A 24,650-nucleotide genomic window follows, 5' to 3' on the forward strand; every position below is an offset into this window, starting at 1 on the left:
TGACAAAATTTGTTTGGGACAAAAAAAAAAAAGATATGTGAAGGGTTTCACTACTCATTGCAACTCCCTGTGCAGTTCAGCAAACAGCTCAAAATAACCCTCCCAATAAGTCACTTGGAAGAAAATGTGAGGAGTCAGCTGATTCCTAATCCTCTCTCTTTTCCTGGGCTTTCTCACATCAAGAGTCAGACTGATATGTGCAATCACATGAAAGCCCCTATGCAGTGGGGCTATCATGGTCTAGTAAACCTCCAAGCTCTATTGTGTGTTTTGGCAAAATGAGACTTGAGTGATGCATGTGTAATGAAATTCCTTCATCTGCCTTCAATGCAAACAACAGGATGATAGCACAGCAAACACAGATAGTCTTCATAACATGTTTGTGCAGACGACTTATTCATCTGAGTTAGATACAATCAAGCAAACAAAACAAGAGAGAAGTTTTTAATTTGTACGATCATTTCCGCGATGAATAAAAAAAAAGTCAAAACCTAATTTAGAGGAAATTGCTATTGACGTTCATTTAGGCAAAACACTTGTTTAGATAGTTTCCATCTGATCTGTTTTACATGCAGATGTGACATTCTTGCTCTTTTTTTTCCACACTTTTGCCCTGGAGTAGTGAACAAAGAGTCAGAAGGATTTAGTGATTGACAGCCCTGTGAACTATTACAGACAGGCCCTATATCTCTGTTTTAAAATCCCACTCAGGACTGCCAAGAGTGGTATTAAAATATGGAAGCCCTTTACTTGGCTGTTCTGAACCTTGAGCCAATTTTTCTTTTTTTTTTTTTCTTTTTTTTTTGCTGCAACATAATTTCAAATTCCTTTGTTGATATTTATGCATGATGATGTAAATGGCAACACATATTTCACACAAAAATTTGCAGTGTTGTAAAACACAAAATCAGATATCATTTGCTGGCAAACACGATGAGAAGAATGCCCATTTGCAGTCTTTTATTAAGCATTTTTATTTGTCAGTACGACATCTGTGATCGTTGCATTTTTATGAGATTTATACTCAGGCCCGCGCTGTTGCTTTAACACTCGCTGCCTGTCACTGGCTGTCAGTCTGAGAGATGTTCCTCTTAAACTTTCTCTTCGTCTTTCAAGTAAATTTCCCAGTAGAGCTCATGCCCTATTTAAAACCATAACACTGCAGTCAAATGTAACCAGTTGTTCATAGTGGATCCACAAAATGCCACCTTCTGTTTGCATCTGTTCTGGAAATGTAGAGGAAATGCTGAGAGTGGTCACAGGGAAGGTAATTAATCTCAAGGAAATCTTTTGTAATTCCAGTGAGGAGAAAATCACCTGAATATTTGCTTTAAATTCATAATCCACAGATCAGCAATGGTTCTAATGGTAATGAGGATTTTTGTAATGTAAAAATACAAAAATGGTAAGTAAAGAAATATTGTTGATCTTATCAGGACCCATCCCTGAGCACATGTAACCTTTAGACCATGAGTGACCCAAAGCTGCTCTGAGAAAAGATTCTTGGCCTTTGTTAACAAGCAGCCTGTTCAAACAAGAACTCAGGAACTTGTGACTAATAACTCACATGGAGATGGTAAAAAGAACAACCAGGAATTAATAAATACCCTTGGGTGTCCTCAAGACTAATAAGAGCATATGCTACAGTAACCAAAGTGCAACTTTGGCATTTTTATTTGTTACTAGGAATATATTTTTAAATAATAATCATAAAAAAATATTATAGGAAAACCTGCTTTCAATAGTTTTCAAAGAAACCTGGAGAATTAAAGAATAACTTTCAAACTATTTGTATAGCTTTTCACAGTGAAAAACTGCCAGTCAGTTAGTCTATTGGTAGAATAGGCTTTTAGTGAAATTGCCTATTTTATCAAAATAGGCAAATTTAAAGTTGAGTCAGAAAAAGACAGACCACAGGACCTCATTTCAAATGGACTTTAAAGGAACAATTATTTTAAAACCATAGTTTGCACAAAATGTGAGCAATAAAATGGAGCATACTGACATTAACTTCAATCTTTAAATCTTTCAAAACGTTCAGACTAATCATTACATATTTTAAGATTTATGTAGTTCTACAATGGTAGATAGAGCAACTACTAACTAGTTTCAGCCTCCCGAAAAAAAATAATCTGTATTCATAAGACCTTTAAAAAACCAAAAGTAGAAATGCATCAATTAGCTCTTTTTTTTTTTTTTGCCGATACTGTCTGAGGTCTGCAGTTTCTGTTTTTGATCATCTCAAAACAGAATAGTGACTTACAGGGTAGATTTTCAATTCCTGTTTTAACAAAACAAAACAAAACATTTTCACAATTATTCACTATAGACAACACCGTTTTTCCATTTTGTTAAAACAGGAACAGAAAATGTCATTTTTCAAAACAAAAACATGTTCACCATTATTCTAATGTTTTCAAATGAAACATTATAGTTAAACCCTCAACTTATGATATCATTTCTGATTTCCCAAAGAAAACATCAGTCTAATTAGGCATTGTTTTGCATTTTTGTTTGGTCGATTTGAAAAAAAAAAAAATAAATAAAGCAATACACAAAGGCTTTTTAAAATAATAGCAATTTAATTATTTGGTTGACATATTATTAGGCAAATCATCTAAACCTAGAAAATAAGCAGTATGGTACTGGTATGTTTACTTTCTGTTATCATCTGAAATTATTTAAACTTTGAAAAAATACAAAGTAAAGTGCCTATTTTAGGCAGCATTCATGTGATTGAAGCCAGAGAGCAGTTGCAGAGCTCACCCACAACAACCATTAACTGTTTACTCTTTCTTTAATATTGAATGTACTCATGGATCAGTGCTTCTGTGTTTCTTTTTTATGTATATCTTTATGCTTTGTCTACTCAAACACCCAGTCATGGCAGACGGATACTCAGATTCTGCTGGAGGTTTCTTCCTGTTAAAGGACGGTTTTCCTTTTTGCTGTCTCTACATGCATGCTAAGCATGAGAGGGGTTGATTCATCACAATCAACTGTCCTCTTTTGCCACATGCTCATCCAGGAGGACTAAAGGCCGCAAGTCAGTAACTTGATGCAATTGCCTGGGTTAACAATACACTAAAGTAATAAACTGTGGCTCAGTGGTAGAATTTTGCAATCAGAATGTTTGATTCCAGCTTCCTCCTGTCACAAGTCAGCGTACCCTTGGGTAAAATATTCAAATTCAGTTCAATTCAAAAATATTTGATTGATGCCAAAGGGAAATGAAATGTTGTTGTAACTCATTTAATTAAAGAGTTATTGTAGATGTTGATGGCTGTGGGCAGGAAGTTCTCAAGTAGCGGCTTGTAATACAACAAATTTGAAGAGTCCTCTGACTGATTCTGTTTTTCTGTAACAGTTTCATGAAGAGGAAGGTGAGGGATGTTCATAATTTTCTTGATTTTGTATAAAATTCTACTCGCACCATGATCTTCAGAGGTTCCACAGTAGTCCCCAGAAGAAAATTATCCTTCTTAATCAGGTTGTTGCGTGTTTTTAGGCTTGGTTCTGATGCTGCTACCCCAACAGGTGATGGGAGAAGAGATGACACTCAGCAGGGTTACAGAAGATCTCCAATATCTTGGTGCATCTTGGTTGCAATCTGTAAAACAAACAGTGGTAAGAACATGTACAAAACAGAAAACACATGGCCAATGAAACAAGCAGGATTGGTTTGGCTCTAGAAGCTGGTTGACAAGAAGTTAATCTAAGTGAGCCACAAAATCAAATTCTGTCACGGGTCCCATAAAATCTTGGGCTGGCTCTGACTGTTTTGAATATAAATATGCAGCAAGTATGAAGGAGGAGGGAAAGGGTTGCAACTACACATTCTTACATACACATGCAAATAGACTGCATGCCCGTACACATTCTTTCTATAGTTTACCTGCCTGGATTTGTCAAGGTTTCCTGGGAGGAGCTCTGGATCTGCAGACAAAGGAGCATACTTGGATTAGGTTTTTAGGTCACTCAAGGTGGAAATATAAAAAAAAAAAAAACACACACACACACACATACACAATGACGCTCTAGCACCATAATTAAGCATAGTACAGTATAATTAAGAGGTGAGTGCTTCCAGTTGTGATGTTTTCACCTGCTTCTGTTCGGATGAAAAGAAGGCGGAGTCAGGCTGCTAACAGGACTGGCCTCAACCTGTAGACCTGTGTGAAGCGAACAGAGAGAAGGAGCGCGGCGGCGGTGGCGGAGGGAGGGGAATCTACCGTCACCACCACTATATACAGATAAAAAAAATATCTGTAGGCTTAATCTAACCAGATGGACGTATTTCTCTCCCTGAACTGGTTTCTCTACGAGCTTAATGATAGCTGCCTGCGTCGCTGAGGGGAACAGCCCGTAGTTAATGGCATTTGCGAGGACTTCGCGGCTCTCTCCGGGTAGAAGAGGAGACATTACGCCGCGAGTTAGCTAACGTTAGCTCGCTAACAAGGTCAGTTTGAAATATGGACTCTGTTGCTCTTGTGTTTTACTTTTGAATAGGATTTCGTCTTCCTTCTGTGTGCACACCGGACTCGTGTGCAGGATTAGCGGGGACTCCAGGTCGCTGACAGGACGTGCAAAAGACTGCGTTTGTGATGGATATATTATGTTTGCGTTAGCCTGTTAGTTAGCCCCCCTCGGTAGTTAAATCTCTGCCCAGTCCGCTCCTTATCCCACTTTGGTGTTTGAAAGTGAGCTGACTCACAATAACTCTGCCTTGTTCAGGTTGCTGCTTTCAGTGAAGCTTTTGTTAAAACCTGATTCAGCAATGCAGCCTGACCTGGATAAAGGGAGCTGCGGTGTTTTTGACACAGCTTTGTGTTTCTGAGGCGAATGCCCCAGCAGCAAGTCGCTGCTCGTTTCCGCCTAGAATAAAACAGGTGCATCTCTGCGCCTCAGACGGAAGGACGTGGGATAACTCATCTAGCCGCTTACTAAATTAGCCAATTTACATCTTTCAGCAGTTTTACAGAGAAGTTGGCCCGACTTATCGAGAGTTTCCCTGGTATATACTGAGGAATGATTTATCAAGGTTGAACGTCGTAGGCGGCGTTGCGATTTCCAAAGGCCTCCTCCACCGAGTCCACTTGAAGCGGGGCCCAGGAGCTAATGCCTAGTTACTGAGCTAACGCTAGCTTTATCACATTACCTGCAGTTTGCATTGCAACACAAAACTGCTATTCTGCAACACTTAATCATGTTAATAGTCACAGTGTTTGCCTTTTCGCATGCCTTCTAAACGAGATTTTTTTTCCCTCCACCCTCTAATCGCAGGAACAGAGTCGCTGCTGATGTTGGAAGGATTGATTAGTTGGATTTATAATTGACACGAAAGGATTATGAGCCAGCGGCCACACAGACTTATAAAAAGGCCTCCCACTCAGTCCCTGTAAGACACGCAAGAAATCTAATGTAACATCTGTTCTTGCTGAGACAGTTTGAATCAGCCAGTTATGTGTAAATCTTCTAATGGTTTTTGCTGTAACTTTTTGTACATTATCTAGAGTCTTTATGTAATTATCTCCGTTTATGTACATGTTCTTGAGTAAATTGAGAGTTTTGCAAGTCGTTTGGGGACTCTTTGAGGTTGCTTTGTTCTTCTTTAGTGCTGCTTTTTGTCATTTATCAGTAGCAACATTTTTGAAAGGGGCTTTTTTGTTAAAACAGTTGTTAAAAGAAGTTGTGGATTATCCCTAAATCTAGTGTGTAGGTTACTGATTAAGTTGACTAGCTACTTTTGAATGGGTGTTCAAAGGATCTTTGATGCCTTTTACAGTGTTTAGTAAAAGTCTTAATTTGACTACTTGTAACTAGGGTTGTCAAACTATGTTTTTAAGATGATCTACATGAGTAAAATTACCTATTCAAAGATTTCAAATGTCAAAATTGATATAAACTCACCCATTCACATTTGCCTAAATTGTAGCACTTCTTCCAGCAACCTTTCTCACCTGACCAAAACAATGAGCTGCTGCAGAAAGTCTTAAACTCTGCTAGCATGACGTGTAAATTGAGAGGGGGCAAAAAAACCCGCAAAACTTTTTGAAGTCTTTCCCTTTGAGATTCTAATGCTGAACATGCTAGTTGCACTAATGCTGCAGTGCCAATGTTTGACAGCATCTAAAAGCTCCAGCATCTGCAACGGATAGATAATGCTATCTGTTAGAATATCAGCGAGAAGGACACGGTGACTCTGTTTTGTCCGAAAAACTTTTCCTGTCAAGATGCGCTTCCCAGGTGGGAAGATGTGCACCATACAGGGCTCTGTTGTGTCGCGTTACAAATCAACGCAGGAAAATGTTCATCAGTTGTTGGCTACTAAAAAGTGAAGCAACGAAATGAACCAGTGCAAACCCATTCACTCCTCCTTAGTTACAAAAGCAATGGAGGCCAATGAGACAAACGGTTATGCAGGTTATGGTGGAGCCAGACTGAATCTGACAAAGCAGGAAAAGGTAGGCACCCGCCGTTGATCATTAAAGGAAATGCTATTATGCAAAATTGCCAGCAACATCAAAACAGCATAGGGTTGTTGCTGAATACATCCACATGTAACAGAGCTGTGTTTTACAGTTATAATAAAAGGCAATAATTGTGTAAGTTAACCAGTTACATTCTTACTAGGATATTAAAACTTGTAGTGTGATCTATTGTTTTACCAGGCTGGGAAGTGGCACTTCTAATCAAGAACTAAATTGTCCCCTACTTTTTGGTTTTAATCTAATTAAAGAAGTTAAATGCTTACTTGTTCTATTTCAAATGTTTCTCTCCCTCTTTGCTAGAAAACAAAACTGTGCCTTCAAAAAGCTATTGCTGTGTATCCAAAGAGTGTTTTTCTTAGCGTCAAGTTTGTCAAATTTTATTATCTTGACAAATTTACTTGTAGCTGTCCCTTTTTTAATATCAGCCAAAATGTTATGTTGTAGAATATATGACTGTGAAACCGAAACCCACAATACCAAGTTGAATCTGCTTTTTTTGTAGGGGGTATTGCTGAGCCAGTGATGAAATCACCTGTCAAGTGATTGATGTACAAATGGCATCTGCAGTGTAGCTGACAGGATTGCACCTATTATCAATCCCGTGTACTAATAAAGGTCAATATGAGATGTAACCGTGGTTCTAAAGTGTCATTCACTAAATTTACTGCACCTGCACAATACCAGGAAAATGTGTAACTGCAATATAATTGCTGAATATTGTAATTAATTATATTGATTAAAATCAACATCACCCTTTTTTCACTCCATTGCAGTGATGTGAGCTTTGCCGCTCTTATGCACATCATGTGGGTCTCCAGGGCGATTGTAGTCAATCCAATCGATCAAATGTATGTTGATATAGAGCTGACTACATTGTCTCAGATATACTCCACCAAACAAAACACAAAAGCAACAATTGTGTTTGCCCCTCCGGAACTTATTGGTTATTGCCATTATAGCAATTCAGTTTATGATTGTTTTTTTTAATTAGTTTGCTTGTCTGCTGGCAAAAATTCAGAATAAACAATTGCATGCTGCTTACCAAATAGAAAACCTGCATCATCTTTAAAGATCTTATTAATGCCCACACTTTGACTATTGTTTTTCTTTTTTTTTTTTGGTATTGTCAGAATTAAAAAATGTTTCCACATTCGAAAATACTGGAGGAGAAAAGTGGAGTAACATTTCTTAATTCAGCAATCTGCAGTGGGCAGTGATTTGTGGGGAAGGAGAAAGGCAGCATTTAACTTTAAACTCGACACAACTGGAGATTTTGACATCCCATTTAGTGTATAATAGCATATTTTAGCTGTTTCAAATATATATATTTTTTTAAATCTGGTGTACTAGGTAATAGGTATGCCAACTTTGTACATTTGTTACTTATTTATATTGGCATTACTTTTTGCCATTTCTTAAATGCTGAGTTCACTAATAAAAAAAAATGTTCTGGGCATTTATACCAGGCATTTAGGTAAAGAAGCCCCCAGGGTCCTTAGGCTTTTAGTCTAGATGGGCTGTTGGGTTGTCTTTAAATTCATTTTTGCTTACTAGCATAAATATATGGTTAGTTACTGTTTTGGTTAAACATTTGTGGCTTGTAACATGAAAAAGATTATAATTTGTGCATGTCAGAGAAGATGCAGCAAACTCCACTAAACATATGGTGCCCTACAGTAATGGCGAACTTTCTGATAATGGATTTAGAGTGGTGTCTGAACTCCTGTAAATATCCAACAGCATTTGTTGACGTACAGCACTGAGATTTCTAAGTGTACTGTAGTCGGTGTAAAGGGAGTTGCTCTGGAATCGCCACGCCAAGTTCTGTTTTCAGTCGGCAAAGACATTTTTTTTTCTTTTTTGTTGTTCCGTTTTCTCCCCACATATTTCATTACTTTGTTGAACAGAGTAGAGGGCAACACAAGGGAAACATCCAACTGCAAAGCAACCTTGTCTCGTGGATATGTTTGTTATTCAGCTCATGCTCTATCTAGAGGCTGCTGCATGTGCTACGTCAATTCAATTGGCCCTGAGTGCCACTGTGCATCGGAGGCCTAATTATTTTTGATGGTTTTCGAGTTTTAACTACTGTTGAACCACAGAGTGCATGGATGGTTGTAAAACGCTTTTGTGCCCCCAGTAGTAAAGGCCTCTGGGTGCAAATCACCCACACTAAAGTCTATATCTTTGCGCAGTTTACCAAACATACAGTATAAAAGCTTAACATAAAAAAAAAATAATAATAAAAAAAAACACGAATTGGAGATAACACTGTTCTAAAATTAACAACCAGTGTTGTGCCTTAGCATAGACTCGACAAACTTGTTGCTTGTAGAGTAGAAATCTCATTAACTGAGTAATTTACTAAAAGTATTGTAAAGACTTGCATGAAGCCATTTCCTCACTGTGGTGGTTTGTACTTGTAGTCATTTAACCTGAGGCACAAATGTTTGTGTAATTGTTTACTAGGCATGGCTGCCATGAGAATCTCACTGTTTGACAACCATGTGTTCAAAAGAAAAAAAAAAATGCTATTTTACAGTATCACAATATTATCACAAAAATTTAAAACAAGAATGTAAACATGTTTTTTTTTATGGTGAAAAACAATTTTGCTAATGAAATAATATATTGAGTATTGGAATTTAAGTCATGTTTATTATAATACTGTTTTTTTTTTTTTTAAATAATTGATATTGACTCCTCTACTTCTAAATAATGACTATCTTGTGTTTCCTGGACTGGAAATATGTCCAAATAGAATAATTTGTCTTTCGTTTAAGTGAGAAAAAACCTTTTGGGTCTTTCTTCAGCCGGCTGACTGGCAGTGAACAGCAACAGGTGGGGATGGGGCCACTTTCTACTCCAGACAGCTGTGGAAAACGCCAGATAGCCTGTAGCTTTTTCTCTGGTAAAGAGAAAGTTACATGTTCTTACCCAATACCGGAAAACTAGCCAATGTCTAATGATTACATTCTTCCACTACTCTTTAAGGAAACAGCTGGATGGAATCAGAAATGTAATTTTATCACAATAATCCATTTTTATCATAAGATGAAATTGCTGCAATAAATAAACTTTAGCTACTCGAACTCGCAGCCAACTAAGCTAGGTTGGTGGCATCAACTAACTTACTCACTCTTTGGTTGCCTAGCAACATCCAGTTGAGTAACTTGTACAGGAGCAGTTTCATGTTTTGACACCATGCCTCAAAACTGCTTAAAAATAAAAAATAACAGCAGCAACAGTATGGCAGGTTTTCAGATATTTAAAACGAACAAAAACAAAAAAACTAATCAATAGTTATCAACATTGACTGATATGAAACATTTATAAAGTGATATGTTTTTCACTATTCACTAAGCTCATGTAATAACATGGTTTCACTCAGATGCTTTGCTGTTTTTGGAAACTTAATTTAATGTGGCGTCAGTGAACAGATTCAACTTTCCCAAGAACTCTTGAGTGTTAAGGTAGTCTGAGTAGATCAAGCTGAATGTCAAATGAGACTGAGGGTTTAGAGGTAACATTGTTTAATACCAAACAGTGGCAGTCAGAATCAACACTAATTTGCAACCTCACCTATAAACCCAGTAACTGTTTTCAGCTTTAAATTAATCCTCATAAACACCTCCAGTCCTAACCTTTATGTATATATATTTTTATTTTGTTTGTTTTTTGGTTTTGTTAAATGCTGCTTAGATTCATGTTAAAATGAGTACAGTTCAATGCTCAGATGTATTTTCCCCTCCACTTCCTTCCTCAACATGTGTGGCAACAACCTGAGGTCATGTGTTGTGTTTTCTCTGTGTTAAAGGTAGCTTAGGCACCCGGCCCATTTTCGTGTTAATACTTGTTTTACATTTAGACCACAAACGACTGCATTATTCATGCATCATATAACGGTCGTTTTTTTTTTTTTTTTTTTTTTCCCAGCCTAAATGTGCTGCGCTGTTAAAGAATCAGTCACTTAAATTTCTTTCACAATCTTTCAATAAAGTCAATACTGTTTTCTTTTTTGGACTGAGTTGAAATGCTGGGGAAGTAGAGGAGGTGAGAGACGATGAACTGTCTGAGATGAAAGGGGGGGGGGTAATTCAGATGAGGTGCATGTCTCAGCTTGGTTAATGGGCTGGAAGAGTTGTGACTCATTGTTCTTTTTGTTTTCGTGAATAGATGGCAAATGGTAGAAAATGGCTTCCTCTGAATTGTTTTGTTTTTTGGTATGCCTTCCGTTTATGGAAAGTTCGTACATCTGTGTTAGATGGACTTTGATGAGCTGCTAGGTTTATGTATTGCTCGGACTTCATAGCATTGCTTACTTGATAAAGTTTTCTATTAACAGCCAGAGATGTTGACTGTCGACAGTTGGAATAACAAAGTGTTAATAGTAGTTAGGGTTGAGAATAATGGAGGGATAATTATGTTTTGGAAACATGCATAATAAAATTACAAAAAGGTAAGTAAAACAGTGAAATCGATCTGGATTTTGCTATCTTATTGGATTTATTTCCTTTTTTATTTGGAGGTATATTTTTTCTGTTCCCAGCATTTTTTTTTTTTTAATTTAAGGTAATTTTAGACTATAATAGTTTACAAATGTGCATGTCTTTTGTGGTTTTAATGTACAAACAAATGTTTTTTTAAAACCAAATTTTATGTAATGCTTTATTTTTGTGGTTTAACTTATTGACCTACCTGAGAGAGTTTTGTTTTGGCTTCTTTTAAACAATCATAGTGCAAAACCCTGGAGTCAAAAACTGAATGAAGATCAAAGTTACACTGAATTTTCATGAGGATCAGCTGATTATTTTTTTATTTTTATTTTTTTTTTTAATTCACAAATTTGCCTAAAGTTTGGTTTGTACTTTAATGGATTTTAGAGCAGGCAAAGACATTAATTGCATCACTTGATGTCACACCGTTGTGCCAAGGCAGACATTGTGATTCTAGGCAAATGGCTGACCCTCCTCTGCCCATTTGAGTGCTACAGGATTAAAGCTGGCAAGGTCAGAGCAGCAAGACTTTAATTCCAGGCCTGAGGTTTGCCTAATTAAAACTTTAACTGAGTGGGGGGAGAGGGTAGGAAGGAAAAAATAAATAAATAAATAAAACCTTGACTGCAGCTAAGAATAATTGCTGTAACAAGAACTACAAAATAAAGTTGTAAAATATATAAGTGGTCTAACAGTGGTTTCCAAAGTAGGGGTCGTGAGACACCAAGTGGGGCAGGCGGGGCTCTAAAGATGATTTTCAGAACCATTGTGATGTAGAAAGATGAATCATATCACTCTGTTAGATAAATAAATATAGTTAAAATATTTATGCATTTTATGGCGGTTACAGGCTGAAATGTCTGGTTTACAAATAACTTCAAATATGGATGTTCTGATTTCTGCTTGTAAGGCTTTGACCAGCTGAATCACAGACGGTAATTACAATATTATCTTATTAATTTTAAATGACCATCTGTGTGTGTGTGTGTGTGTGTGTGGAACACAGCAGGGCCTTGATCGTCCAACTTTTACAGGTGTCTGTAGTTTACCACACCTGACTCAAATAATTTGGTCTGAATTAAAGGCAGTTTATGCGCATGGCCTGTTTTAATGTTCTGTTTTAATATTCTTCTGTTTTACATTTAGAGCACAAATAACTGTGTGATTCATGCATCGTTTTCTCAGCCTACATGTTCTGCACTGTTGCAAAATCTTTTCAGTAAAATGAATATCGTTTTCTCTTTTGGACTGTGTTGAAGAAATGATGGGGGGGAGGGGTTGAGAGACAGTGACACTGAAATGAAAGAAAAAAAATCTGACGTGGTGCACTTCTCAGCTAATGGACTCAAAGGGTGCTGACCCATTGTTTTTGTTTTAGTGAGTAGATGGCAAGTTATACCATTTCTATAAAATTTATTTTACATTTGCTCCAAATAATTCCTCTGAGGTGTTATTGGGGTGCGTTTGCAAAAATAATCCTTTGACCTAGATTCTTGTTCTCAGCTTTAATCAATGCAACAATACAGTGCTTTATGCTGGAACAAAAACACTTATCGTCTAAGGTCATTACTGCCAGACTTTTGGTAAAATGTGAAATCTGAAACAGTTGTGAATAGCTTTCCCTGAAAAAAATATATTTGTTTAATAACTGTTGTCTCTAGCTGTTTGAAACAAAGTACATTTTCTCAAAGAAGGTTTTGTTTGTAGTTTCCTTGAACCAACACTCTCCTTGACAAAAACACATAATTGCCACAAAATTGTAGATGCTGATACGGTGTCAGGCCGTGAAAAAGGAGAGCAAGGCATTGCATCATGTCCTGGTGTATCATCATGTGATTCAGTCTTAATGTTGCCATTTTAAATAAAGAGATTGCCATGTAAGCAATGAATCTCGTGCGTTTTGGCACTGGTGGCTTTATATGCCTATGCAGCTTCGTCCTTATGTTTACTCTTCCGTTTTTCTGTGTGTATCTCTTGCAGCGGGCTGACATGGACGTCTGACAGGCTGTCAAAGATATCTTCATGGGTCACAGAGGACAGGGAAGAGAAACTGCAGCATTTGTGAGCATAGCCAATCACTAGAGATTCTGACCCATAAGCATATCATTGAAGAGACTTCAGTGCATGTGGCCTTCTCGGTTGTTCACTGACATCTGCTGTGCAGCCCAAAGGCCTCTTGATATGCACTATATACTTAGAGACATGAGCTGCAGGTATGCGGGGAGGAGCAGGTTTCCTTCATGCAGGACTCTCCCTGTTGTAATATGGCTTCTGGCTACTCTGGCCCATGGTGCCGTGCCAGATCAGCAAGAAACACTGGTGGACATGATATCTGTGGAACTAGAGGCCTCTATGCAGTCCTCTGTGATGTCTGAGCTCCAGGCTGCAGCATCCTCAGTTGGTGAAGGCCCCCCTACAACTGTACCAGAGTCTTCTGTGGGGAATGGAGTCCACACAAACATCCCGGATTCCTCAGCAATCGTAGGCCAGGTGTTCCAATTGAAGGTTCCTCCTGGACCCGACCATGCATGCTGCAACGTCCAGGTACGTAAAGCTAAATCTTGGCGTCTCTAAAACCCATGATCTCAAAAAAATTCTAGCGTTCAGTCAAGATGTCTTAACATGTTAACAAATTATCACGTGACTTAATACAGCAGTGGGCATCTTTGTTTTTAAGTCATCTTCAAGAACTGTTATTCAGGAGTAGCTCAATAAATTTGAAAATTATGAAAAAGGGTGACATTCAATTAAAAACATTTGACTGAATTTATTATATTTATTCTTTTGAAGATTAAAGCTTACAGGTAATGAAAATCCAAACCTTAAAAAACATTAAACCAATAAAAAACAGAAGTCTTAGCCGACTAGGAAGCGGAAAGCATCACATGCTCTGACAAATAACACAATTCTACAAATCATTACTGACTGAGAATTTTCACTGAGCCTGAAGTCACTTGGATTTTAGTGCTTCTGCATTCTTCCTCCAGATTCTGAAACTTTGTTTCTGGATCTGGAGTGGCTTAATCAAGGAATGCAACCTTTCTGGCGCATGTGTTGTTTCTCTTAAAGTACTGGTTGCTGCCACATTTGTGCCCTAGCTACTTACTAACATTTTCTTTACCTCTCAAGACTGCAGGTATACCCGTTTGCGCAGTTTTTCCTTTCACTCAAATCTCCATAAAGTTGCCTAAACGCAACACAATAAGTAGCCATCATCTCTAGCTGTGGCCTTAGTGACTTAGCTTCCACACCTCCTGTGTGTAACTGTTGTTTACATGATAGTGTTGACCTTTATATGGGCAACACACATTACTATATGGGCAAACAATTACTTTTTTTGTCATATTAGGGCTTTCTGTGAAACTGAATTCTGGGTTTTCAATACCTCTAAGCCAAAATGATCAAAATTACCAAAACTTCATGTGAATTGTAGCACTGTTTGTGATTAATCTGTGTATGTATTTAAATTTAAGATGCAACTGAATCCCTAAAGATATGAGTTTAGATGTAGCTAAAATAGTTTTTAAATTCTTGGGTGGAAATAAAACAGTTATAAAACTTTACAGAAGGCTGAACTGATGGTTCAATTGAATTATAGCTCAAGGAAGTAATAAAATGTGTCTTTGGAAATGCGTGCTTGTCAAAAATAATGTTTCCTTGCACTCTTCTATCTCCTGTGTCTTATAGTTGTCATATTGCCTAGAGTTTTCTGTCATTATAAAAAACATTTAATGCTCTATATAGCATTTATCCCATCATTTTTGATCACTGTATCACTGCTCATTGAGGCAGACTCTATTGCAATTTGTTCCAGTCAGACTTATGAGTGACATGAGATTATTATTGGCCTGAGTGGTGATACAGAATGATATCCTGTCACAGCGTAATAACTCAAAATGATGAGTGATGACTCACACAGTTATTATGAATAGGAGCTCACTCTGCTTCCTGTTCATCTTTGGCAAGATTTGATCAACTGAAAGGAATGAAAGGAGTGCGATTGTGGCAGATGATGGGGTTCCTTTTGCCCTACATATTTCAATTTTACATTCATTTTAATTCAGTGTGGTTTATCAGAGTTCCCCATCATTGGCTGATGGCTCGGCATGAAACGGCAGACAGAATTAAATGGTTAATTTATGATAATTTATTCCGTACATTTCATATGAAACCATTAATCTCAGTTATTAAAACATTTGTTCTGTTTTTTGTTTAGAGATTGAACTGGTAATTGTTTTTTTGTTTTCTTTTTTGTAAGAAGAAATATTCTTACATTGGTATTACATTGGTATAAACAGATGTTCATTTTGAACATCTACTGATAAATAAAGATGCACTCTAACATATTATTAACATAAAAGTCCTTCTGAGCCACTATAGACAGATGATGTCATTTGTTAAGTTGACATTAGTGTATGCGTTTTTGGAGGGGTTTTACCATGTGGTAGTGGTTTCACGGTGTTGAAAAGCAATATGGATATAAGCCTAGATAATAAATGTGCAACATATTAGTTTGCACATGGACAGATGTTTTCAAGCCTGTATTTATGTTAGCTGTGATTATTTTCTGCTTGCATTTTCTTTTCCCTCCGTATAACAATGAATAAACATTGATTCAGAAAACTGGTGTAGTTTTGGGTACAAACATCAGAGAAGTCCCACATATCTTCCATAAAACACTCTGCATACTAACACTCAAAGTGTGTAAGCAAATGGTGGTTGATGATTGTTGCAGCCAAAAAGAGTAAAAAAAAATATAAATTGATAACCATGGCCCTGGTTAAACATAGTTTCAGTAACCTCTCCCATAGCATTTGCTAGACGAATGAACAAAAGACAGTAAAGTGATAACTAAACCAAAGAGAACTAATGATGAGCCACATGACACAAACAAAACCTGATGATATATTCCCGTCCTCTGCAATTTTTATTTTTTTTTTATTTCCCAAATGCTGTACTTGCAACAAAAAACTAGTAAAGCACATTTTATACCTGCCGGATGAGATCCTATCTGTCTTGAGATGTTGCATGTGAAGTTAAAGTGTTGTCAGTCAGGAAGTTTTATGCCTCACTTTCAAAAATAATTCGATTTTGCTCAGACTTTCTCTTTGACCATCCCCAATATAAGACTTCTCTAAATTCTTAAAATGTGACACCCATCATGGATTATTGAACAAAACCTCTGTGAAGATTTTAAGGAAAGTACATATGTACCTGTGTTAACACATCTAAGACAGGTAAAGTCTTCCTAAAAATAATATAAATGATACATTTGCAGTACGAGGGGTACTTTTTTTTTTTGTATAAAACTGAAACTGTTACTGTTATTAAATGTGAGGTGACGGTTACTAGAGACTTTTATATTTCAGACCTAGCTTATATCAGATTTGCTCATGCTGTACAAAATGCTAATAGTTTTTCTCTTTTCTCTAAGCTCACTGAGATGGGAAGAGAGACCTTACCCTCCTGGCTGTACTGGGACAAAGAGAGATGCACTCTAAGAGGATTGGCTCTGGAGCAAGATAAAGGTGTATATCATATCTTGGTGTCAGGGGAGCAGATAACTGAAGGGACAAGTAGCCAAGTGTATCCCAGTACAGTCTTCACAGTTGAAGTGTACCCAGAAGAACGGGCTGACACTGAGCCGGCTCTGCTCACTCTGCAGTCCGATATCAGTGGCCTGCAGCCTTTCACCTGTGGCTCAGAGGAGCCTGTCACGGTCCTTACTGTCATCTTGGATGCTGATTTGACAAAGATGGTTGCTGAACAGAGGGTCAGCTTATTAGGACTTATGAGGAAATTCTCTCATGTGCCTCTGGAGCACATGAGAGTGGTGCCTGTTGTAAACAATCGCTTATTTGACATGTCTGCTTTCATGGCTGGACCAGGAAATGCAAAGAAAGTTGTGGAGAATGGAGCCCTGCTGTCATGGAAAGTTGGATGTGCGCTTGATCAGCCCAGCATTCCTGACATCAGCAGTGTGCAGTCCTCGGCAAAAGATGGGACGATGTCAGCCAGGTTGGGTTACCCAGTGGTTGGCTGGCATATTGTCAACAAAAAACCCCATGTAGTGAAACGCATCAGGCGTCAGTTGTACAACACTCCTACTCCAGTGCCATCCCTACTTCCCCCCACTGTTAACCAAGAGCCTCTTTCTCGTGTTGTTCCTACCCCAACTTCACCCGCTATTGCCCCAGCAACAGACAACTCTACTCCCCCTGTCCGAGGCCCTTTACCTTTACCGGTGAAGCCCACATTGAGGGTCAAAGATCAAATAGCTCATACACCTGTCTTTGGACCTCCTCAACCTACCAGAGTGTTGGGAACTACGAGTACCATTCCAATCATGCCTACCATGACTCGACCAACAATTTTAGGGCCAACTGCTTCGCCAACGCCACCAGGTGCCGGCAAAAAACCAAAACCTTCAAAGAAGCCCAAGAAACCCAAAATGTCCACCCCTGCTCCCCGTGAACCAAAGTCCACCACTCCTAAAACAACCATACGTACAACTACTCTTTCTCTGACCACAGACTTGAATCAAAACCCAGAAATCCGCAACCCGATTGATCAAGTTAAAGCATGGGTTGGCACGTACTTTGAGGTCAAAATTGCTTCAGATGCGTTTTATGACAGAGAAGATGGTACCACTGACAAGTTGCGTTTGACTCTGAAGAAGACCCCAAAAGAAGCCGTGAGTGAAACCTCATGGATCCAGTTCAACAGCAGCATCCAGCTTTTGTACGGCCTTCCTGACGAGGAACATGAAGGGAATCATGAATACTTCATGCTGGCCACCGATAAGGGTGGGAAGAGCATCGTTGATGCGTTTGAGGTCCAAGTCAACCGCTGGACTAGCAATGACAAACCGTCAGTGGTGTTTGCTGCTCGTTTTCACGGTGACCCCAAAACTTTAAGTGAAAATGTTCACAATAAGATTCTTTTGACTAAAAAACTGGCCTATGCCCTGGGGGACCGAAATACCAGCACAGTGACCCTCAGGAGCATCACTAAAGGATCCATTGTGGTTGAATGGACCAACAATAGTATTCAGCAGAATTTTTGTCCAAAAGAACAGATAACTACTCTCACCAAAAGAATCTCAGATTCCCAAGGAACACCTTCGCCAGCCTTCATCAAGGCCATGGAGCCTGAATTTAAACCCATAAACATCTCAGTCCGTGGTACCAACAAATGTCAGAGCTACACATTCATTCCACCAGGAGAAGTGCCAATACCTGCCCTTCCTACAGCCACACCGTCTCCTGGAACAAGTCAAAGAAGTAGTGATGATGTTTACCTCCACACAGTGATCCCTGCTGTTGTGGTGGCAGCCTTGTTGCTTATAGCTGGGATCATTGCAATGGTCTGCTACCGTAAGAAGCGCAAAGGGAAAATGACAATAGAAGAACAGGCCACCTTCATAAAGAAGGGTGTTCCCATAATATTTGCTGATGAACTGGATGATTCCAAGTCTCCACCATCCTCCAGCATTCCTCTAATCCTGCAGGAGGAAAAACCGCCTCTTCCTCCTCCTGAGTACCCCAACATGGCCGGCCCCCACAGTACCCTGCTCAACCAGGATCTGCTGGAGGAGTATTCAGCCTACCAGGATGACGATCCCAATGCTCCACCTTATCAGCCCCCACCCCCTTTCACCGTTCCGATTGAGGGAAAAGGCTCACGCCCCAAGAATATGACATCCTACAGGTCACCACCTCCCTACGTACCTCCCTAACGCACACATCTGAGCTTTCAGTTTGAAAAGCTGGTCCGATTTAGGGATGCTTCTCAGAAACTACAACAGGAGTACATTTACTTGTGTTCAATGAACTGGCTTTGACTTTATAGAAGAGCAAGCAACGGCATATATCTGACCATCATGAATAAAACATTCTGCTACTGTCCCTGGACAAACGGATAGAGGACAGTTTGTATTTCTTTTTCCTTCCTGTAATTCAGATCTGCTTTTGACTTCTTGCATCTTATTTTTTTGTCTGTTTTTTGCCAAGAAGAGCCAGTTTTATCTTCAATGATCTTCTATTTCTATTGTATAGAAAATAATAAAGCAGCAGGAAAGACTGAGGTCTTTTGGGCCTTTTGTGGCGATGTCACCATGACAGCAGACTCGAGGCTCTCCCTCCCGATTTTAATCTTTGAGTTCTAAATCATTCTTATCTGCCCTTCAGCTAGGTTTAGTAAGATTTTGCACTTGTTATTTCTTGAGGGGATGAAAAGCAAAATGGCAAATTGAACGCATGATGCATTTTATTCACACATAAATTGATTTGTTTATTAGATATTGATCTTCCCCGTTCTTTTACTTAGCTCCCTCTGGATAATAACATGCAGTACTTGCACTTATGCAAATTCTTGTTAAACCTTGCACTATGTGTCTTTAGCATAATTGAAATGGTTGAGTGTTTGACTGATAAGAAGGTACATGAATTTTAGATCCTTGAACTTGCCATATGACTGAGGTTCCTCTGGTACTTGACCACAAAGGACGCAACTGTAATCATGCCTGTTGTAGATGTAGCTTAAACATGATTTATTTTTCCTCTCTTTAATGTGTGCCACTACAGCTGCCTGTGAGATAACTGGGCTTGCTGTTGCCAAGGTGATGTCTGTGGACACAGTGCAATTCTCATGGAGTTGCTACAACAATAACAAAGGGGCCTGTGGAATGCTGTGATTCACAGCAGGCAGAATATATGTCAATAAGGTGGATCCATTGTCTTTTATTCAGTTTTTTTTTTTTTTTTGTTTGTTTTTTGTTTTTTAAATCTGTGAGGGGCGGGTGGGTGTAGAGTACTGTAATACCACTGCTCTGACACAAGGGTTTGCACTACTAGTGCGGTGCCTGTTGTCAGTTCAGGTGAGGCATGGGGTAGAAGGGGATGTACATATTTGTGTGCCTGTGAAATAAAACGACTCCATAATGTTGATGTTTTATCAGTAAACCTGGTTGGAAACTGGCGGGCCGCCGCCCCCCCCCCCCCACTCCTCCCGAGTGGGAAATTTTTATTTTTTAATTTTATGTCTAGATTTATGATCACAGTCATTTAAAAAAAAATATATATATATATAACTTTATAGTTTGTGAGGGTAGAAAAGATTGTTTACGTGCCCATCACATTAAAACAAAAATAAAAATAAAGCATTATCTCAATGTGATGGGGAACAAAGGAACCACAACAATATGTGAATTATGTACAGTTCATATCACCATTAGAACAATGGTTTAAAAAGATCTAATGTTTTTACTGAGTTTTTGATACAGTCTTAAACTTGTTTTATGAAAATATATTAATAAAATGTAATACTATTTGTAAAACCTCCTATGTTGTATGGTCTCCTTTTATTTAAGAAACTTGTATGAAGTGGAAACATTTTATTTGTTTTATTGTTGAGGTCTGTCAAATATCTAATCAAATACACCTACCGTTCAGTACAATAGAATGTTAAACTTATTTGAATAATTTAAAAGTAATATTCAATCCCCACTTAATTCAAGTATTTATTCCTGTTCATTTTGATTATATTTTACTTCTAATGTAAATCCAACATCCAGAGCTCTGCATTGAAGCATATTATTAAATCAGGTATTTGTGCTTTTTGTTGAGTGGGGAAATCCTATGTCCTGTTGGAAAATTAAAAATATCATCCTCATAAAGCCTAAAAACAGAGGAAAACTAAAGGCTATCTTCAAATTTTCTGGTGGACTGAAGAAGTGTTTTCCTGGTCCTTAAAAAAACTTGCATTCTGTCCACCTACGCTCTGCCTCCCAGATCGGAAACCTTGATTTCCAAAAAATATGTTCTGACAAGAGGACTTTGAACGACTGAACCTAATGCCTTTTCTCCTCAGCCCAGGTAAGATACTTCTGTCGTTATCTTTGGTTAACAAGTAGCTTTTCACAAGACAAGTCTCATAGATGTGTCTTTTGTGTTAGCTCTTTAATCTCTAACTCCATCCACAGTCCAGGCCTCGTCAACCTCTTCTTAAACTCCTGAATGGGTTTTCCTTTATAATCCTCTAAAGTCTCAGATTTTCTCAGTTCTTTGTGTTGGCACATTTCATTCTTCCACAGAGCATTCCATTTGTGAGCTTTTGTGGCTTACCTTGCATTTGTAGGGTGTCTGTGTGCTGGACAATATTCAATCTGTATTGGGAAAAAAACAAACATTTTATTTAACTTTCGGAAGGTATTTGTTTGCTAGTAGGCAAAATGTACTAGAACATGCTTGTAGTATTTCAATACATTCCTGCTACATTGAGCTTTAAAGGTTGGCGATGTTTGATATGGCTGAAATTTTAGTGCTGCCTGCTCTCATTGTGGTGATAAAATCCACAACAGGCAGCTTCTCTTTACAGCATTCCTTACTGGGCCATGTTTCTCTCTTTGGCTCTCTCTTCCCGGCTCTCTGGAGTAATCTCAATACCAAAGGCATATTCTTGTTAATGTAGCACGCAGTAATAACTGAGATTCAAAGTACTTAACATAAAACTTGTATACTAACAAAATGCATCGGTGCATAAAGCTGAAAAATGCAAACATCTTGACCTGGATCTTTCGGGACCACGTGGCTGAATTGTCAATGCGATCTAGGATTAATTTAGGTAGGCCAGCGACTCCTTGAAAAGGTCACCACTTTCCCATGGTTTATCCTTTGTGAATAAGGGCAATTACTGGGCTTTGCTGGAACCCCAATGGCTTAGAAAAGGTTTTGTTACAATGAATGGCCTTCTCGTGTCTTGTTGAATTTCTTTAGATCAAAACATTGTACGTTTCTTTTTAACATCTTCTAACCTATGCCATATTGTCAGGTTTTATGTTGTTGTTTTTTTGTTTGTTTTTGTCTTTTTTTTATTGTATAGATCAGGCAATGGATTATAAAAATTAACTTGTCTTTCTGAAAAAAAAGGTATGTAAAAAGTAAAATCAATTTTGAACAATGAGGCAATTTATTTTTCCTCATATGGTTTGAATATTTTTTTTTCCTTTATTTTTTGAAAACTGCACAAATTTGTAAGTGGGCAAATACTTTTTCACACCACTGTACATCCTTGTGTTTTGGAATTAATTTCATTGTCATAATTTCATTAATTGAATTGAATTTCAAAATTGCCAACTACCGAGAGCCAGGGAGTTGTTTGTGTTGTTGATATTGTGATTATGAAGATTTGAAAAACTTCATATTTAAAGTTGTAAAAATGTATTTCATTGTGCTGGACTGTGTGCTTGGAGCCCAGAAAACACCCAACATTAATCATGGACAAACACAGAAACAAAAAGAGAGCGGTGGAAGCATCTGAGACTGGGAGAAAATCGGAAACTTAATGGCAACACATGGGACCTAAGAACAATGAATGAGGATATTATAACGGAAAAAGAAAAAAAAAGAATTTCCCCTTCTGATTTTCTCTTTTCTTCTTTTTTTTTCCTTTTCATATTGTCTCTGTAGTATAACAGCACTTTATACATCCAACCACAGAAACACACCTGTGGGTTTTTTCTAAATATATCTCAAAACCTACATTCATGCTCCCTGTTAGAGCTGCAATAATGCTGGCTGGCCTTCTCTTATTTCCTTGCTGTTGGTCGTTACAGCACATAATTGATAACTAGAAGGTGGATGATATTGCAAAGTGAAGGCAATAATCATCTATCAGCTGGCCAACAACCATCCAACAGTGGGCGGCTGATTGGTTTACAGGAGTCAGTCGCCCACTGACGGGGTAATTAGATCCAGCATGTTTTGCTAATGAACAGACAAGCTACTGTTGTGACATTTCACCCCTAGTTTCAGATGTTTCACAAGTCTCACTGAACGTGTTGTGAAGCAAATTCATACTATTCCAAGAGAAATATCCTGTACTTTTGCTGATGGGCATCTTGCAGGCAGCTCTCATCATTGGCTTAAAAAGCCTTATTTCCAGAAATCTTGAGATATGGCAGACACATATGTGAAATTATTAACACCCACATAAGACGATATCAGGTGTGTTTGTTCAGCACTGCCACAGTCTCTATAGGATGTCGTAGGAAGAAATATTGAGGAAAAACAAATACGCTTCCATTTACTGGAAGAGTTATGCCTGCTTATGTTGCTGTTCAGCTTGACAGCAGCTCTGCGGAGGAAAGACAACACATTATGATAAACAGCAGCTGTGTGTGCTGTTATCTTGCTGTTTAAAGAGCACAAATGGGCCAGCATCTTACAAGTCCATTTATTGTTGCAAAAGGTGGATACAATTTGCAATAAAGATACTGCCTTCTGTAAAAAAAAAATATATATATATATAAAACATAAAACTTTATTGGAAGAAACACAACATGTCATGTTTGAGTGCATAAAAATCTCATGACTGTCCAGTCGGTCTCTTGATTCATCTCCAGACTCATTAATAATGAATGGAGAATTGAACATCACATATGTGATGAAAAATATATAACCTGACGAAAACCTATAAGGTGTGCTGACCTTTACTCAGCTGCGGATGCTTGAAGCTCCAGAAAAGGTACTGGACCGGTTTCTTTGCATCTGCGAGCTTAAAGCACTACTAGCTTCACCTGCTCATGACTCGTGACATGAGTCATAAGATCACAGAAGAAAATGGTGATGATTTCAGTCAGATGTACCAATACAAACCAGAGCCTTGATTCAAAACGCATGACAGATCAGTGTGTTAGGAATTTTTATAGTTAAAAGAAATAATCCTCTGACCAAGTTCTTAGTGTAGACAGGTGTTTAATTATTTCTAATCAATGGCATTACTGATGGAACTTTTTCCCTTTATTAAAAATGTATCAGTCATTTACCATGTACCTCAAGGCATCAGGAGGCGGTTAGACACGCTGCTTTTTAGCGATGGGATTAGAACTGAAGAGACCTTAATAACGGTGGGCAGCTGCGTATTATATGGGCCTCCCCAGTTATATGACTCACTGCTCTATAGAAATTTAGCACTTTGTCTCCCATTAAGCCTGAAGCACAATAATAAATAACGTAATGATGAGGACGTCTGTCAGGGTAGTGAGCATGTACTTCAGATAATATTACAAGAACTCTTACAAAATACTTTCCGTGGCATCAAAGAATATCTTTTGACTATTAATTATAACTACATTGGCTTGTTAAAATATTAACTTAAACATTTATCCTCTGTTTTATTGCTGTTCAACCTTGAATTGATGTGGATGCCTCTCCATGAACCCCATGAACTTTCAGACTGGCTTCAATTGCTTGTTTCTTCTTGAAACTTTGTGGCAGCAAATGCAGTTTCTAATTGTTGTCTCATTGTGACTCTGTTCTAGTGCCATGTACATGGTAATGGTCATAAATGGAGTGTGTTCTGCTTAATGGGAGACTTAAAGATATTTTCCAGATGTTGTGAAAAACGAGGACATCACTTGCTTCATTAATGATGAAGAGTATGATATTGTCAAACTGTGGAAACCAGCCTAACATGGTTTCCACAGAACAGTGTATGAAGAATGCTTCGTCATACACTAAGATGTTCATTTCAGTTTGATACTTTTGGGATTTTTCTTGAGTGTGAAGTTGTTTGTTTGTTTGTTTGTTTGTTTATTTATTTATTTATTTATTTATTTATTTATTTATTTATTTATTTATTTATTTATTTATTTATCACAACC

The 24,650-nt window shown here is 38.0% G+C and overlaps 1 protein-coding gene across 2 annotated transcripts; it reads left to right on the forward strand.

Moving 5' to 3' along the window:
* Positions 1 to 4,151: 4,151 nt before the first annotated feature.
* Positions 4,152 to 20,328, forward strand: LOC103141828 (dystroglycan-like). Of its 2 annotated transcripts, none has more exons than XM_007557612.2 (3): positions 4,152 to 4,459; positions 12,968 to 13,531; positions 16,422 to 20,328. In XM_007557612.2, exons 2-3 carry the CDS (start codon positions 13,112 to 13,114, stop codon positions 18,723 to 18,725), a joined length of 2,724 nt encoding a protein of 907 aa, XP_007557674.1. In that variant the 5' UTR covers positions 4,152 to 4,459; positions 12,968 to 13,111; the 3' UTR covers positions 18,726 to 20,328. The 2 variants fall into 2 exon arrangements, with proteins under 2 accessions (XP_007557674.1, XP_016529611.1); XM_016674125.1 differs by lacking the exon at positions 4,152 to 4,459 and adding an exon at positions 4,534 to 6,464.
* Positions 20,329 to 24,650: the final 4,322 nt, after the last annotated feature.

The sequence above is a fragment of the Poecilia formosa genome, unplaced genomic scaffold (genome assembly GCF_000485575.1).
Source record: "Poecilia formosa unplaced genomic scaffold, Poecilia_formosa-5.1.2 Scaffold90, whole genome shotgun sequence".
In the NCBI taxonomy this organism is placed as follows: domain Eukaryota; kingdom Metazoa; phylum Chordata; class Actinopteri; order Cyprinodontiformes; family Poeciliidae; genus Poecilia; species Poecilia formosa.